At 43.2% G+C, this 17,296-nt stretch overlaps 2 protein-coding genes and 1 non-coding gene across 3 annotated transcripts in view; all 3 read left to right on the forward strand.

Moving 5' to 3' along the window:
• Positions 1 to 455: 455 nt before the first annotated feature.
• LOC114622015 lies at positions 456 to 615 on the forward strand. The gene has a single exon (XR_003711526.1). It is a non-coding gene; the product is annotated as a U1 spliceosomal RNA (small nuclear RNA).
• Positions 616 to 2,981: 2,366 nt separating this feature from the next.
• On the forward strand, positions 2,982 to 5,788 carry Polr2k (RNA polymerase II subunit K). The gene is given in 5 exon segments (XM_028767353.1): positions 2,982 to 3,086; positions 3,088 to 3,096; positions 3,678 to 3,747; positions 4,076 to 4,168; positions 5,530 to 5,788. Coding segments are annotated over 5 exon segments (300 nt in total). The 3' UTR covers positions 5,553 to 5,788.
• A 2,388-nt stretch (positions 5,789 to 8,176) lies between these two features.
• Positions 8,177 to 17,296, forward strand: part of Spag1 (sperm associated antigen 1) — a 53,152-nt gene continuing 44,032 nt past the window's right edge. Inside the window, exons 1-4 of the mRNA XM_028766383.1 lie at positions 8,177 to 8,340; positions 11,796 to 11,943; positions 13,639 to 13,798; positions 16,494 to 16,619. Of these exons, the coding sequence (XP_028622216.1) occupies positions 11,798 to 11,943; positions 13,639 to 13,798; positions 16,494 to 16,619 (432 nt within the window). The 5' untranslated portion in view covers positions 8,177 to 8,340; positions 11,796 to 11,797. The remainder of the gene's footprint in view (positions 8,341 to 11,795; positions 11,944 to 13,638; positions 13,799 to 16,493; positions 16,620 to 17,296) is intronic.

The raw sequence follows: 17,296 nt of genomic DNA on the forward strand, positions 1-17,296 counted from the left end.
ATGTACCTCTATAACCTAAGGAGTCAATGAACACCATTAACATATATGGCGCGTGTCTGACACTCACACATACAATAAATGGTACTCTTTCTGTCTCTTCAGATAAGTCTTTGTTAAAGCCATTTCATCCTACCTTGGTCAGCAATGACAGTCCTTCCTCTGCAGCATTATCCCCTGTGTATGTTATTCTAAAATTCAGTATTCTCTAGATGGGGATGGATCTCCACTGGTAGAGCGCCTAGCATGTATGAAGTGCTGGGGCTAACATAAGCCTGGCATGGTGGCAACACTGATGTAATCTTGGCATCTGGGAAGTGGAGACAAAGGGACCAGAAGTTTGAGGACATCAGCTAGATAGATATACTTGAGGTTGGTTTAGGATGACTGAGCACCCCACCCAAATAAATATGATCATATACTTACCTGGCTGATGATACACTTACCTGGCTGATGATACACTTACCTGGCAGAGGAGTTGCTATAACCATGAAGATGGTTTTCCCAGGATGAGCCTCATCCTCTGCATTCCCGATGTGATGACACCAGCAATTTCCCCAAATGTGGGAAACTAAACTGTACAATTCATGGTGGTGGACTGCATTCACCCTTTCCTTAGACATATACAGAATGTAATCTACTTATTTTAATTTCCCCATACCAATGTAAACAGCAAAGAACATTTTGCATATGACTAAAAGTAATGGCATAACTACTGTATTGTCATGCTTTCAAACTTAAAGACACTTATATTTTAGGAGACATTTTATTACACGGAGGGGGGAAACATCCAGAAGCAGACATGGTAGCTCTTTTATTCCCCAGAATGTGGGAGGTAGAGGCAGAAGGATGAGAAACACAAGGCCATTCTTGGCTACATAGCAAGTTTTGAGGCAGTGCCTTTACCCACTGATCCATCTTGCTGGCCCTGTCTTTTGCTTATCTATCACAGTCTTTTGCTTCTGTGCTTTTTCTTGGATCAAGCTCCCATGATAGAATTCAAAAACTTACTTGATTCCCAGGAGGTCTAGTTTTCTTTTGGGGTCCATTCAATAAAACACAATGAATTTTCCCCAATTACCTTGACATTCAAGCTATTCAGAAATTATCATCAAGCATAAAAGAAATCCAGAGATTCAAGAAAAAAAATGGCAACTTGTTTCATCATAACCATCTTATAAAGGGTTAAAGGCCTTAAGATGGCCTCAGCCTTCGCTGGGAGAGTGATCTGTGGTACGTGCTGGATGCTCATGGAGTTAGCTTCATCTTTGATAATGAGGTATGTCTCATGGTGATTCTCTGGTTACTGCTATAGAAAAGGGGTGTGTGGGGGGCACTAACACCAGTGTGAACTCTTATGGAAATATTGGATTTCTTTACTGTGGCTAGGCATTACACCACCATCCTGTCGAGTCCCAGGGTACATCTGTGATCTATATGTGACAATCCATTCTAACCTTCATATATATATTGATAGAAAATTTGGTACTTGAACAGATTTAGAATCTAGTAAAGTTATGCTTAGTGGTATATACTGGTTATCTCAGCACTGGGGGACAGGAGGATCTGTGAATTCCAGGCTAACCTAGGCTACAAAGCAAGACTCTGAGAAGAAAATACAAGAGCTAGAGAGGGAGCTCAGCAGTTAAGAGCACTTGCTGTTCTTGCAGAGGATCAAGTTCAGTTTCCAACATCTAGGTAGGGCAGCTTATAATAGTCTGTAATTCCAGTCCAGGGGATCCAACTATCTCTTCTGATCTCTACTGGCACTTACACGTGACTCAAAATAACAATAAAAATCTTAAGATGTCTTGCAGTACAAAATCCTTTTACCATACCTATGGTATGGGTTTAACCTGGTATTTATTATACAGATGTCTAGTGTGCACACTTGTTAACCTCTTCCCTTTTGTTGAGAAGAGGTACCAAAGTGGCATTCCTTCAATGGCGGCTGGTCAAAGTATGCTGTATGTAGAGGAAGAAGCTGGGAAGTACTGGTTTTTGTTTTTGTTTTCCTTTTGAAAGAAATTTCCACTGTGAGACCATGTATGTGTGCTAAGCAAGTATTTTACTACTGAGTTAAGCCACGAATTCTTTAAAAAAAAATTAATTGGCATCTAGGAAGACTGGAATTTCTCAAGCTGGTCTGTGAGTATCACAGGTTTGAACTAGAAAAGCAAAGCTCAAAGTTCTCCTTTTGATGGATGGAGAAGGGAGAATAGCGTTTACTAAGATACCAGGATGCTCATTGGGAAAGAAGCCATCTCTTTATAGTTAACAACTGTTTTCATTTGAATCCCTTCAAGTTCTCCACCCTACTTTTAAAATAAACAAGTGGTGTGAAATAATTGAATGTAAACGTCCCGAACCCAAAAGATGTGTTTTCCTGAATTAAAATTTTGATCTGTGAGAACACACACCTGTACTCCCTACTGAACTGGTCAAACACAGGAGAATACTACGAGAAAAGCTAAAGCCACCAACTAGTGGAAATAATTCATGGAGCAGCCCTTTGAAAGCCTTGGCTTCAAAAAGGGAGGAAGATGGCGGGCGTTGTGGTTTGTGCGATTAATCTCAGCACTGAGGACTGCGCGGGTTTAAGAGCAAGCAAGCACAGCCTGGGCTCGGTTAAGATTCCAGCAGCCCGTCTTGGGTTCTTGCTCTATCTGCCGCTACACAAGCACAAACCTTCGAATGCCGAGCTGTGGAAAAGTTTTGCTACTCTAGAGAGAGGGGCAAGTAAAAACAAAACAGACCCCCACAGGAATTAAGTAGGCGACAAACACTGTAACTCGTCCCCAAACCAAACACGCTACTTCTTCCGGACTTCCAGGCAGAAGGAGGGTCCATTGCGTCATAAGTCGGCACCGGAAGTTGGCGAGGCAGCGCCGGTAGTGGCTCTGTTTCTAAGGACCGGAAGAGGCCTTTGCGTGCTCAGAGAGGGGACGCTTCTTCGTGCTGGGGAGGTAAGGGATCGTCGGCTGATGATTTTGGAAGTAAATTTGGAGCAAAACCAGGAGAGACACTTGGCTTTAAAATATAACTGGGCGGCCGGGAGAGGTAGCACACTCCTGCCATCTGAGCGCTTGGGAAGCAGAGGTAGGAGAATTCCGCCTTCAACAAACACTTTGAGATTAGGCTACAAAGTGAGTTCTAGGCTAACCTGAATTACAAAGTGAAGACTCTCAAAGTCTTCTCAAAGAACAAGATGCGTAAATAAAGATCCCCGGTTGGAGTTAGTGTTGAGACAAGCTTTGAGGAAGCTGCTGCTCCCAGCTGAGATCTGAATTCATTTGCAGAGTGATATTGGGCAACAAACCTGTCCTTAGCCTCTGTTTCTTCTAGTGTAAAGAGTAATTAATACCCTCTAGGATCGTGAAGAGTGTAATAAACATTCACAATGTATTTATTATTATTGAAAATGTGTTCTGTCCTTCAGACCCAGCCCACACCACAGTTTGGGGGAAGTATAGATTTACTTTGACTTTTTTTTTTTTTTAAACTTCCCCTTCTGTAATACTGAGTATTGATCCTTGGGTTTCTGCATGCTGGGCAAACATTCTACTGAGTTTTTCTCTTCGGCTGGAAAAATTAGAACCTTGTATAGCTTCTGAGGAAAAAAAAAATGGGGCATGTTTTGTGCGAAGTCCCTGTTATTCAGTCTTTGACTCTGATTTCAGGCACTAGCAATGGACGCCCAGAAAGATGTTCAACCACCAAAGCAGCAGCCAATGATATATATTTGTGGAGGTAAGCTTAACATTTAAATAATGCTTTACTTAGGAAAAAAAATCCCCCCCCCAATCCTTCCTTACACGAGCACAAATCTTTAAAATTGTAACAAGGACCACGTTAGCGATTGTTAATTTAAAAATCTCTTCCCCTTATTAGGATTTCTTCCTTTTATCTGGAAAAGGTGTACTGCCTACAGCTCTTCTTCTCCTCAGTCTGTTAGTACTGAGCATGCACTTGGATGCGTCGGTGACTTGGTCTTCTCCTGCTGAAATCTGTAGTTAACATTTGCTTCTCTGGAGTGTTTTTCTTTCAGGCATTGAACAAATGTGCTTTTTTCCCCCAGAGTGTCACACTGAGAATGAAATAAAATCCAGGGATCCAATCAGATGCAGAGAATGTGGATACAGAATAATGTACAAGAAAAGGACTAAAAGATGTATCCTTTTAAGTATACTTTCTAAATGTGAAGAGGAAATAACCAGTATTTGGGTTGATGAAGACTAAGATCTGATAAAAGTAGTAATAACTTTTGGATTATTTGTTTTTTAAGCAGAGTACATGTGGACTTATTAAGAATGAGAACTGAGCCGGGCAGTGGTGGCTCACGCCTTTAATCCCAGCACTTGGGAGGCAGAGGCAGGTGGATTTCTGAGTTCGAGGCCAACCTGGTCTACAGAGTGAGTTCCAGGACAGCCAGGGCTACACAGAGAAACCTTCTTGAAATACCTCCCTCCACTCCCCCCAAAAAGAATGAGAACTGAGAGAGTGGAGACTCGACAGGAGGTATACCCAGATTAATTATTTTAATAGGGCTTATTTTTCCCAAAACACGGGGGGCAGAGACAGGCAGCCCTTTGTGAATTCAAGGCCAGCTTGGTCTAGAGTTAGTATTCCAGGTCAGCTAGAGCTAGTTAGTGAGACCCAGTCTCAAAGACCCAAATAGGGGTTAGAAAAATGGATCAGCAGGTAACAATATTGGCTGCTTTTTCAAAGGGCCTATTTCTAGAACCAACATGATTGCTGACAATCACAGGTGGTCCAATAGACCCCTGAACTACCAGTACAAGGGACCCAAATGGTACATAAATACTTCCAGGCAAAAGCACTCATGCATAAAATAAACAAAAAGTTTTAAAAACCCAATAAACACATTTTTAATTTATTCATGTATTTAGGTAATCACTGGCCATCCTAAAACTCTGTGTGGCCTCAAACTCAGAGATCCACCTACCTCCCCCGACCCCCCAAATCCTGGGATTAAAGGCATGTACTACCAATGCCTGGCAGAGGGTTGTTTTTTTTTTGTTTTTTTTTGTTTTTTTAAAGTAAACATGATTAGCATTCATCATGGGCTCTCAGTAATCTCAGGATGTCTTTGTTTTTAGTTGTAATCATTGTTGGTTGTTAGTTTATGAACAACCTAAAGTGTGAAAGAGAAATTAATAACATTGGAAGACAGTGAGGCCTGCAAATCGTTTCATTGTAACCCGACACAAAGTCTTAAAGTCATCAGTTGTTTCAGTGAGTTTTTAAAAATTATCTTTTAATACTCTTTATATTATTATAATGTGTTAATGTATGTTATATTATTAATTTATATTATTGTATCCAAAAAAGTGAGCTACTGAAAATGGAAGAAGTGTACTTTATTTTTTTAGATAATCTCTGTGGTCATAGTGAGCTTCATTCTTTTGCTCACTTTCCATTCAGTTGCAAGCTTGGTGCAGGGGGTGACTTGGAAGCCTTAGTCTTACACAATTTTAAGTACTGTTTAAAATCCTTAACTCAATCCAACAGTGGTGGTTTTTGATGCTCGGTGAAATGAGGGCGTTCAGGAGTGTCTTCATTCATATATTTGCCTCATTGATGTTTCTCTTTAATGTATAGCGTTTAACTTAGTTTACTTAATGACTACAACTGTATACCTATGATTTCATTTTAGAAATGCAATTGTATTTTGATACTTTGTATAAAGGAATTTTGGTTCAACATATGACTTAATTTATTGTTCTTGTAATTCCTCACACAGTGAAGATTAAAGTGTTTCCCCAAACCACTTTAATTCAGTGTCTTGTTAAAAAGCCATCAGACCAGGTGACTTGTGTTCAGGCCCTGGGATCCACACAGTGGAAGGGGAATCGACTTCTGAAATGGGTCTGTCCTCTGACTTCCACGTGCACACCAAGACTTGGACATGTGCATCTGGGCACCCACAGAGAACAATAACTAAAATAGAACTAAAGTAAGATTCTGAATGCAGCTTTCTAGAACCCTTTTCTAAAGGTCTGAACAAATAAGTCCCTTGGAAATGACTGTATTTTGTCAACAACTCTAAACTGTCTAAGTACCATTGTATTTGCTGTCTGTATTTGCTATAAAAAGTCAAAAATAATGTATAAAAATCAGAAGCAAATAAACTTAGACAGCTGGGCAGAGGACTGGCTCGGAAGTACTTGGTGTACTTTCAAAGGTCCCTCGTTCTGTTTGAATACCCATGTTGGGTCTCTCCCAGCAGACTGGAACTCCAGGTCCAGGGCATTTGACACTGCCCTCTGGGTGTGTACATATAGCCCACACAGACCCACGCACAGACATTTTGGTATAATAAGTGTTTCCTCAATTATGCAGGTATACATATCCCTCAGACACAGAGTTCTGGAAGTTGGGTGTTGTGGAGCCTGTCTGTAATCCCACCTAGTGGGAGGTGGAGGCAGGAGGATTTAGAAGAGGTTCAAGGTCGTCTCTGGCTACATAGCTAGTCTGAGGCTGAGTGATTGACTACTAGAACACCCACTGTGCTCTACTGTGTGTTGCTTTACTTAGTGTCTCACTGATTTCTTCGACTCTGCACTCCTGTGTAACTGGGAGTGCAGGCCTACACCACCGCAGGCCTACACCACCACACACAGCTTGAATACTTTTTGCTGTTTAAGAGCTCTGTAACAGAATAAACCTTGGTGCCCTTGTGAGCTAGCTGTGTAACCCTTACTGGGCCTTTCTTTACATACCTGTTTATTGGTTGTTGTTTTTTTCTTTTATGAGGACAGATTTTCTTTGCTTGCCCACAGTCTGCAGATTATTCTCATCTTTTTCAATTCAGCATAGATTGTATAGCCAGAAGAAAACATGAAGCGTGAAGAGAGAACTACAAACCCCATGGTATGGCAGCCATTCTCCAGATTGTTCCAGTTTTTTCTCTGCAGGAAATAGTGTTGTGGAAGTTCTGGTAGTTGCTTGAGACTCACTTTGCTGTCTGGAGTGAGCACCTGGAGCGTGTGATGTGGTTTCCACGGCAGCGAGACAGCCGAAGGATTATCTAAAGCGTGAGTCCTCATGTATCAATATGCAGCTTAGCATTCTCCAACATCAAACCCTAAATAAGCCTATAAATGTAGTGGCTCGAGCATTGGAATTGATACCAGCAATGGCCCCTCCTGCAGACCTTGACTTAGACACAAAAAGGAGAATTTATTCGATTCCTGTTATGAACTAGGCACATACCAGCTGCTTTGTTCATCTATTTTACCAAATCTGAAATGTATTTAAAATGGAAGTAAATTTCTCCACAAAACGACCTCTACTACTGTTTTATTCATCTGAATTGCTTATATCAATCATATTTGTATCTCCAGCACTCAAAAGGGTACCATGCTCCTCACCAACCTCTCAGGAAATGTGGGCTGCATGAAAAGAGGAAAATGTGCCTTTCTAGTTCACAGGACAGTAGATAAACCTAGTGTGCAAGAGAATCTGACGGTTCAAGTCAGCATTCAGTTATGTAGGAGTGCAGCAGCCCGGTGGTGGTGGCGCACACCTTTAATCCCAGCACTTGGGAGGCAGAAGCAGGCAGATTTCTGAGTTCGAGGCCAGCTTGGTCTACAGAGTGAGTTCCAGGACAGCCAGGGCTATACAGAGAAACCCTGTCTCGAAAAACCAAAAAAACAAAACAACAACAAAAAACCCCAAAAAAACAAAGAGTGCAGCAGCCTAGGCCAGCTGACTAGTCACAGCGTTTTAACCGGGGTGAGGGGGAACACACCTTTAACCCGACCTCTCAGGAGGGAGAGGCAGGCGTATCGACAGGGGGAGTGCCGGGACTGCCAATGCTACACGCAGAAACCCCGTAGTGAAAAATCAAAACAAAGCAAAAACAGCGTTTAGCTCGCTGTAAAGACAGACTGAAACCCAAAGGAAGTGTTTTGCCCTCGCTAGGTTCTGGTCCCAATGAGGGCAGAAGGTGCGGCCTGTGAGGCCAATCAGCGGGCGGGCAGCCGGGGTAGCCAATCGCCGGGCAGAAGGCTTAGTCTCCGCCCAGCCGCGTTAGGCACCGGCTCCGGGTCTCCAGTCCGTGCCCTCTGCTGGCCTTACGGTGAGACCCAGGTGAGCGAGCACCCTCGGGACGTGGAGAAGCGACCGCACGCACACACCGTCGGTGAACGTCCTTTCTGGTCTGGGAAGGCGATTGGAACTTCCCACCGCTGTGGTTCGCACTGGGGTGGAAGTTGGGACGGAGTTGCCGCACTGCAGTTTCCTCGGACTACCCTCTGCTTCAGCACCGGGAACCACAGCCCAAGCCAGAGGGACGACTCCCGACGTCGACGCTTGCAGGTTGGCCCTAGAGCTAGCTCCTAGGCTCGACCCAGACGCTTTCCCTGGGTCTGGCGGTCCCTGGAAACCGTTGCCATGGCTGGGACATGCCACTTCCGTTTCTGGCTGCAGAGGGCGCTGGCCGGCTGAGTTGGAGAAGCCGGGTTTTCACGTTACTAGGGTTACCACGAGACGCTACAGCAGTTTGCACAGGAAATATTACTAATACACTGAATTAGGAAATATGGGAAATGAATGTGAGCAGGGTGATGGCAAATAAATCAAACTCAGCCAAGAACAAGCTTTTAGACAGACTGTAAAGAAATATGGAAAAATTCTCTAGAAAACAAATCAAACCACCCTTTAGAAGTTGAGAATTAACGTTGAGCTGTGTGTTTAGGGGGGCGTGTCTCATGGAGCTCAAGCTGGCTGTGTTAGTTATGTAGCTGAGGATGATCTTGAATTCATGTCCAGTCCCCAAGTGCCACACCACGCCAAGCTAACTTAAAATAATCTTTTTTTTTTTCTGTTTTTTTTCGAGACAGAGTTTCTCTGTGTACTCCTGGCTGTCCTGGAACTCACTCTGTAGACCAGGCTGGCTTCGAACTCAGAAATCCGTCTGCCTCTGCCTCCTAAGTGCACTTAAAATAATCTTAAGAAAATGTATCCTACAGGAGAGAAAAAGCATAAAAGATTCAACATCGGACAGTGTACAACTGCCTGTAACTCTAGCTCCTGTAATACAAATAAAAAGTAAAATTCTTCAAGTTCTCTCCCAGTTCCTTTCAAATTTTCAGATTATGCTTTTGATGGAAGGCATTCTTCACTCTCAGCCAAGAGGTATGGTATGAAAGCCACAGTCTAATTAATTCCTGTCTGGATCTTATTCCAAAGTTGAAGGCCTGTTAATCTTTTATACCCAAGGCAAAGCCAGCAGCAGCCTGCAGGAGAAGTCTACATGCCCTCCCTCTCCTTACACTCCCAGAGAGCGGCGGCCCTGAAACATGTGTCCAGGAATTAGACCTCTGCTACCTTTGTTTTTAAAATGATCAGTAGTAGGTGTAAGTGCAGTGGCTTGAAGGAAGGGAAAGGAAGGAAGGCAGGCAGGCAGGAAGGAAGGAAGGAAGGGAGGAAGGAAGGAAGGAAGGAAGGAACTTTGCCAGTGATGGCCAGCACTCCTAAGAAATGTATTCTCTTTGCAAACATGCATTTATATATGTAGACATGAAATAGAAATTTTTATTTTATTTATTTATTTTTGTTTTTTTGAGACAGGGTTTCTCTGTGTAGCCCTGGCTGTCCTGGAACTCACTCTATAGACCAGGCTAGCCTCGAACTCTCAAACTCAGAAATCCGCCTGCCTCTGCCTCCCAAGTGCTGGGATTAAAGGCGTGTGCCACCACCGCCCAGCAAAATAGAAATTTTTATAAAGCTAATGGTACATAGGTTTTCTTTTTCTTTTTTCTTTTTGGTAGAGGGAGGATTAAAATAATTAAACGATGCCCCACACTTTGCTAGGAAAGTAGCACTGAGCTGTATTGTGCACTCTCTGCCCCCCCCCAACAGTTTACTACTAGTAGAATTTTCTGAAGAGTACCTAAATAAACCACAAAATGTTTCATCCACATATGTCTGATGGTTCAGGTATCCTTCAGAATTAGTGGCGTATGATGGGTCTTTTGTCTTAACTTCAGGCCAGTCTCAGCTAGATGAACCGAGTACAAACAATCCAGCCAGTATCCAGGCAGCACAGCTGAAGCAGGAAAAAGAACAAAGACGAGGAGGGTTCCTGCCATTGCTGAATGAATGATTCATAACAGACACATGGTCAGCTTGTCGTTTTCATCGATGCCCTGTGTAATTTACCTCCCAGTAGGAAAGCTAACATTTTTAACTGCCACAATTTTAATTTAAGGATTTTACACAGGAAAATAAAGAAAGAAAAATACTTCAGAAGATCTTACAAAAGCTTGTGTATCTTAATTAATGTGCTTTTATTGCATGGTGTGAACATAAATTTGGAATATATGGGGGGGTTGGTGCTTTTTTTTTTTTTAATTGTCAACACAAACTGGTCATCTGACAAAAGGAAATTAAAATAGAGGAATTGCCTCTATCAGATTGGCAAATCTGTGGGGTATTTTCCTGATTAGTGACTGATGTTGGAGGACCAAGCCTGCTGTGGATGGTCCTGAGCGGGTAATAAGGAAGGGGGCTGTCTGGAGCCTCGGGAAGCGAGCCAGTGAGCAGCCCCCTCCATGGCCTCCACTCAGCTCATGCCTCCTGCTCATGGCTCCTGCCCCGACTTCCTTCAGTGAAGAATTGTAATCTGTGAGATGAAATAAATCCGCTGCTTCCCATGTTGCTTTTGGTTGTGGTGTTTGTCACAGCAGCAGAAAGAAGGTTGGGTTTTGTTTTGTTTTTCTCCCAAATCTATGTTAGAGTGGAGTTTTCATGACAGAATAGACATGTTCTATAAATCGGAAAGCTTTTTTTAAAAATGGGCTTGGTTTTGTTTGTTTGTGTGTTTGTTTGTTGAGACAGTTCTCACTATGTAGCCTTGACTGGCCAAAACTTGATATGAAGACCAAGCTGGCCTAGAACTCATAGAGATCTACCATCTCCCAAAATCTGGGGTTAAAGGCATCTGGGCCTGCCTTGTGTTTTTGTTTCTAATTCATTAGATTTTTTTAAGGTTGAGAAAAGCAGTTCAATAGACTATTATTCTATTATATAGGGGTTTTGTCTGCATGTATGTCTGTGCATCACCCACGTCCTATGTCCACAGAGCCAGAGAGAGCCCCAGATGACGTAGAAGAGAAATGACGGTTCCACTGGGGATGCTGGGAGTCAAATCTAGGTGCTCTGCTCTTGGCCCTTCAACCATCTCCTCAGTCCCACACTTAGCAACCATTATGTGCCAAGCTGTTAAGATAGGCGACTTCATTTCAGGAGGCTTTGTCGCCTGGACCCATGTCTGTGTGAGAGGGCTTAACTTTCTAGCACCCATGCGACAGCTTGATGTCATGTCAGAAGCACATGGTTCTACTTCATCAAGAAAGCCCTCAAATTTGATTTTTATATAACCTGTAGTTTTTGCACCAAAGCCTGTTTTGTCATTCTATCAGGTCTTGTTTAAGGTAAAGTCTGAGATAACACATGAATGACAAATAGTTGGATTCAGTTAATGTTGAGAGAGAATGTTCAAAACAGACAGCCTTCCTCTTTGGGGAAAAAAATCACTCTATCAATGTCCCTCAAAGAGCACTTAGGACTACCTAAATTGTGTTAAATTGTTATATATAATATATATAATTATATATATATTGTATATGATAATGTTATAAGATGTATATTATTATGATATAAAACATGATATATAATTGAACTAAATTAAATATATATGTAATCTATATATACATATATAGATTACATATATATATTTGATTCACATCTGTTTTTACGCCATGTTTCAGCCATGACTGCTAAGACTAAGGATTGTCCATCATTGTGGGGCTTTGGAACAACAAAAACATTTAAAATTCCAGTTGAACATTTGGATTTCAAGTATATTGAAAAATGTTCAGATGTGAGACACCTGGAAAAAATTCTTTGTGTGCTGAGGTAAGCATTTAAAAAATGATTTCATGCTTTGATATGCCAGTTTTAATTACTCAATTGCCTTCAGGGAGGCAAATCAACCATGGAAGTATTGGAGGGTTTTCAAATGTTGAAGTCAGTACATAGGTTCCTTAGTGGTTTGACTCTGTGGTTCTGGGCTACATGAGACCTGGCTGATTAGGATCCAAGTGAGAACTCTGCTGACCCCACTGCACTGACAGAGAGGAGGTAAAGCCCTGTAAATGCAGCTGCTGAGGAAGGGGCACCTTTGGTTCTCTGACAGCAAAGGGTGTCTCACTGCTGCCTGATCCCAGGGAAGATGGTGGAGAGGCCAGAAACAGGAAGTTATCAGAGCCCCGTGCTGGTGATGTCAAACCTTCTATGTGTATCCCAGATGTAGTTGTTAAAAATGCAGGTTTGAGTGCTCCGTTCCCAGCCATTCTACCTCAGAAAGCCTGAGAAGGGACATGAGCTTGTAACAGTGCAGCTGATTGTCATGGATTTCAAGAGTCTCTGCCCTGTGGAGTACCAACCTGAGATGTCAGTGGGTTTCCTGAGAGATTGGATGTGAAGAACACCGTTCAATTGCAGAAGCACTTGTGGCTCATCAGCCAACAGCCTTCCCAGGATGCAGTCATGATTCTTGGCTCTTCACTGGTCCTTTCTTTTATTTTCTCTGACCCTCTTCCCTTTAAAAAAAAAACCCTCATTTTATATGTATGTATGTATGTATGTATGTATGTATGTATGTATGTATGTGCCCAAGGCGGTCTGCAGAGTTCAGAACTTCATCTAGCTTTCTAGGGAAGGAATTCTGCTTCTTGAGTGGTTCACTCTAAGAGTGTTTTGTCTAAGCTTTTTCTCAGCCATTTTCTCCTCATACATTAAAAACAAACAAACAAGTGACAAGGGCTGGGATGTTTTAGAATGCTTGCCTAGTATTCATGAGACCCTGGGTTTGATTCACATCAGTGGAATTTGGTAGCAAATGTTTGCAGTCCCAGCATGAGGAGTGAGCCGAGAAGGATTAGAAGTTCATGGCCAGCCTAAGCCACAGGATGTGGAAATCAGCCTGGGCTACATGAGACCTTGACTCAAAATGAGATTTTTTTTTTTAACAGAAATTCTTTGAAACAGAAGCCTACATTATCTGTCAGCTTGTCTCTGATACTAAATTTCCAGTATTGCCCTTTGCATAAAATGAACATATATATGTTAGGAGAGAAAATATTACTTATTCAAATTAAAAACCTATTATTTTATGCATATAGGTGTTGAGCCTGCATGTATGCCTATACACTGTGTCTGTGTGCATCCAGTACCCACAGAGGCTAGAAGACCTTGGGTGGGGGGAGTCAGATAACCTGGAACTGGACTGACGGAAGTGTGTCACCACGGGGGGAGCAAAGCTCCCTTTGGAAGAGTGGCCAGTGCTCGTAACTGCCAAGCGGGCTCCACCACCTCTAATTCAACCTTTAACGTGTGTGAGCACACTGTTTGCTGTGGAGTCTTCAGCCCTGTGTATGCTGTAGATTAGCTGATAGGAATGGCCGGCGCTCCGCCTGAGCCAGCATCCAGGCTCCATCCTTGCACAGCCCTCAATATGAAGGAACCCGGGGTCCCTGGGAACCCAGTTTGCAAACCACCAGCCTAGAGCCTCTAAGTAAGGTGCTGACTAAAATTAAACGGCTTTTTAAGGTCTGGTGAAGAAGGCTATTATCCTGAACTCACGGAATTTTGCGAGAAGCGCCTCACCATCTTGGCTCCCAGAAGTCGAGCTCTGAGGAAGGACAAGCCCGCAGCGACAGCGGCCAGCTTTTCAGCAGAAGAGTGGGAAAAAATCGACAGTGATTTAAAGGTAGAGTGAACACCTGTCTCTGGCAACGTGCTGACTAACACTGTGCATCCACTTCACCTCAGCTGAAATCCTGGCCTTCTGGCTTGTCACTGACCCGTTAGCGGTGACTACTTCCAAAGGAGTGGTGGCTTCTTAATTCTAGTTACATATTGTGAATTTATGTGTGTGAATGCATTCTGAATTTCTATATCATGTTCAATCATAACCAAATCACCATCTGTATCTTTCTATAAAGATAATTGGGGCTGGATGTGGTGGTGCCACCCATAATCCTGGCACTGGGAAGGCAGAGGCAGGAGATCAGAAAAAGTTCAGCCATGGTCACACAGTGAATTGGAGGTCATTCTTGTCCACACAAGACTCAGTCACAAAAAAACAAACCCAGAAATACTTGATATATGGCTGTGTTTGTTTGTTTGTTTGTTTGTTTGTTTTGGACTGTCTTGATTTCCCCTGAATAAACTATGAGAATTCAAGTCATTTGAGTGAAGAATTTAAAATTATTATTGTTTTAGGCTTTTTTGAGAGAGTGTTTTATGGCTGGGCCGAGGATGGCTCTGAGTTCCTAATCCTGCTCCTACTTTCTAAGAGCTGGGATTAGAGGCCTGTGTTACACGTGAATTCTTTTGTTTATACGGCAGTATTTTTATAGAAATCGGGTAGTGAAACCTTAGCCCTGTTTTCTCAGTTAGGGTTACTGTTGCTTAGATGTAACACCACCATCAAAAGGGAGGAACCAAAGCTTCGGGAGGAAAGGGGGTACTCAGCTCACACTTCCACATCACTCTTCATCACAGAAGGAAGTCAGGACAGGAATTCAGACATGAGGCAGGAGCTGATGCAGAGGCCATGGAGGGGTGCTGCTTACTGGCTTGCTCAGCCTACTTTCTTATAGAACCTAGGGCCACCAGTCCAGATACAGCACCACCCACCATGGCATGGGCCCCATCAATCACTGATTAAGAAAGTGCTTAGAGCTGGATCCTATGGAGGCATCTTCTCAGTTGAGGGTCCCTCCTCTCAGATGACTCCAGCTGTGTCGAGTTCACATGACTAGCCAGCACACCTGTTCTTTTTTGTGACATGTTTTGCTTCATTTAGGTGTATACAATAATGTAGCTTCTATACAATAATGTGCTTATGTTTGGATTGAGAATGTATTGGATTCTTGGCTATTTTTATTGTTGACATTATATTACAGCCCCCTAGGTCTCAGATGGCCAGCTCTCTCATCTGTACACTCCAAGTGCTGGGATTATCGGCTGCCACATTTGCTTTGTGAGTCAGTTTCAGAAGAACTAACAAGAACTAACATCTTTTTGTTTTTTTCTTGAGACAGGGTCTCTCTCTGTGTCCCTAACTGTCTTGAAACAAACTGGATTTGAACTCACAGAGATCCACCTGGCTCCCAAGTGCTGGGACTAAAGGCTGGGCAGTTCTAATCCTCCCCGAAGCTAGCACACATTTCCCTCCTGTAATCCTGGCTTAACGCCCTCTAATTCTGTATTTTATCTTTGTTGCCCTGGCTCCTTCTAGGAGGCTTCCTAGTCTTTGCTTCAGGGCAGCCCTTCTGGGGGGCCACATTCCTTCTCACCTACATTTCGGACGATTTTCCTTCTGCAGCTCTAAATCGGATCCGTCTCTCTCTGAATCCTGGCGAGTCCTTTCTTCCAGTTCCTAGCCTGCACAATCTAAAAGCCCTACCCCTCCCTGCTCCCCCCTCTCTTTTTCTCTCTGCCCAACTATTGGCCATTGGCTCTTTATTGATCGATCAAAAACAACTGAGGACAAGGTTCTTCAGTGTTTGGACATGTAGATTCCCAATTAATTGAAAGCATTAGAACCAGTCTCCAACACTTAGGTGCATTGGATTACATCAGAAGTCCGAGCCCTCGGGAGGTGGATCAGGAGGATTGCATAGTCATCTACATAGATGCTGAGGCCAAAACAACCCAAAGTAACCCCCAAAGTAAAAATAAAGGAAATAGGCAACAACATGAAAATCCTTTAAAATATTCTGTTCTGTCTATCCATCTGTGTGTGCGCATGCGCATGCACGCATATGTCTGTGTATGTGTGTGTGCCTGTGTGTGTGTGTATGTTTTTGTGTGTGCCTGTGTGTGTGTATGTGTGTGTGTGTGCGTCTGTGTATGTGTGTGTATCTCTGTGTGTGTATGTGTGTATGTGTGTGTGCCTGTGTGTGTGTGTGTATGTCTGTGTATGTGTGTGTGTCTCTGTGTGTGTTTGTGTGTGTGTATGTGTGTACGTGTGTGTGTGTGTGAGTGAGTGTGACACCACACGTGGAGATCAGAGGACAACTTTACGAGCCAATTATCATCTTTCATTCAAATCCTGGGAATTGAACTTGTGTCATCAATCTTGGTGGCACGTTTCTCCTTCCATTATGTGTCCTGAAGTTGAACTCAAGTTCTTCAGGCTTGGCAGCAAGCATCTGTAACAGCTGAGCCACCTCATGCCCACTCCCAAATATTCTTAATGAGACTTAACTATACACCAAAAATAGTTAATAAAATACATTTTGTGTGTGGGTATTTATGACAATTAAGGAAAAGGGAGGAGCCTCCAGAGGGAATGACATGTAACCAGACCCTGACAGCTGCTACACAGTCCTTCCTAATGCGTGGTCAGTGACTTCCATCTCTACAGCTGTCACCTTCTGTTCCATCCTTCTCAGAGTTGGGTATCAGAAATCAAAAGAGAGGAAAATACACGACACTTCCATGACCCTGAGAAACATCCAGGAGTGGAAGATCCTCTGCCTCCTGTTCGTGGCTCCAACTGCTGTCCTCACAGAGGCAAGGTAGGCCTTTCTGGAGGGTGGGAGTGGGGCTGACAGGCATGGGAGGTAGCTGTTTGATCAGGGATACTAGGGCATGTAGCTCACCCTCGTTGGGCTCTTCTTCTCTTCTCCTTTCTCCTCTCACCCCCACTTTGGTGTAGAACTAGAATTTGAACCTGGGAGCTCACACTAGACAAGAGCTGTACCCCTAAACTATGCCTCTAGACCTCTTTAACTTTTTATTTTGAGACAGTGCCTCCCTCAGGGGTCTAGGCTGGCCTTGAACTTGTAAGCCTCCTTCCTTAGCTTCCCAAATATCTGGGATTACAGGACTATGCCATCAGGCCCAGCTGCCCTCTTGGGTAATCTGATTCTGATTGCCTTTTCTGAAGGCATGCATTTTAGGGTCAGCATTTTTCCTCATTTATTTTTTGCCAGTCTATGTCTTCTACTCTGATCAATTTTTAAGAGCATAGAGGATCTCTTTCAGGGAAGAATTCTGCCTGTCTGGGAGAGGTGCAGAGGCTATGTTGTGGCAGAAGCCAGCTGACTGCTGACTGCACACATTGAGCGAGTTTCAAGCACTTAGAGATGCTCTCTACTCCCTGGTGCTCATGTTTCTCTGGTGTTCACTCTTTGTACTTGGTCCCTATTTGGTCTTGTACGTCATTCCTTTTTTTTTTTTTTTCTTTTTTTTT

The sequence above is a fragment of the Grammomys surdaster genome, unplaced genomic scaffold (assembly GCF_004785775.1).
Source record: "Grammomys surdaster isolate TR1022 unplaced genomic scaffold, NIH_TR_1.0 63, whole genome shotgun sequence".
In the NCBI taxonomy this organism is placed as follows: domain Eukaryota; kingdom Metazoa; phylum Chordata; class Mammalia; order Rodentia; family Muridae; genus Grammomys; species Grammomys surdaster.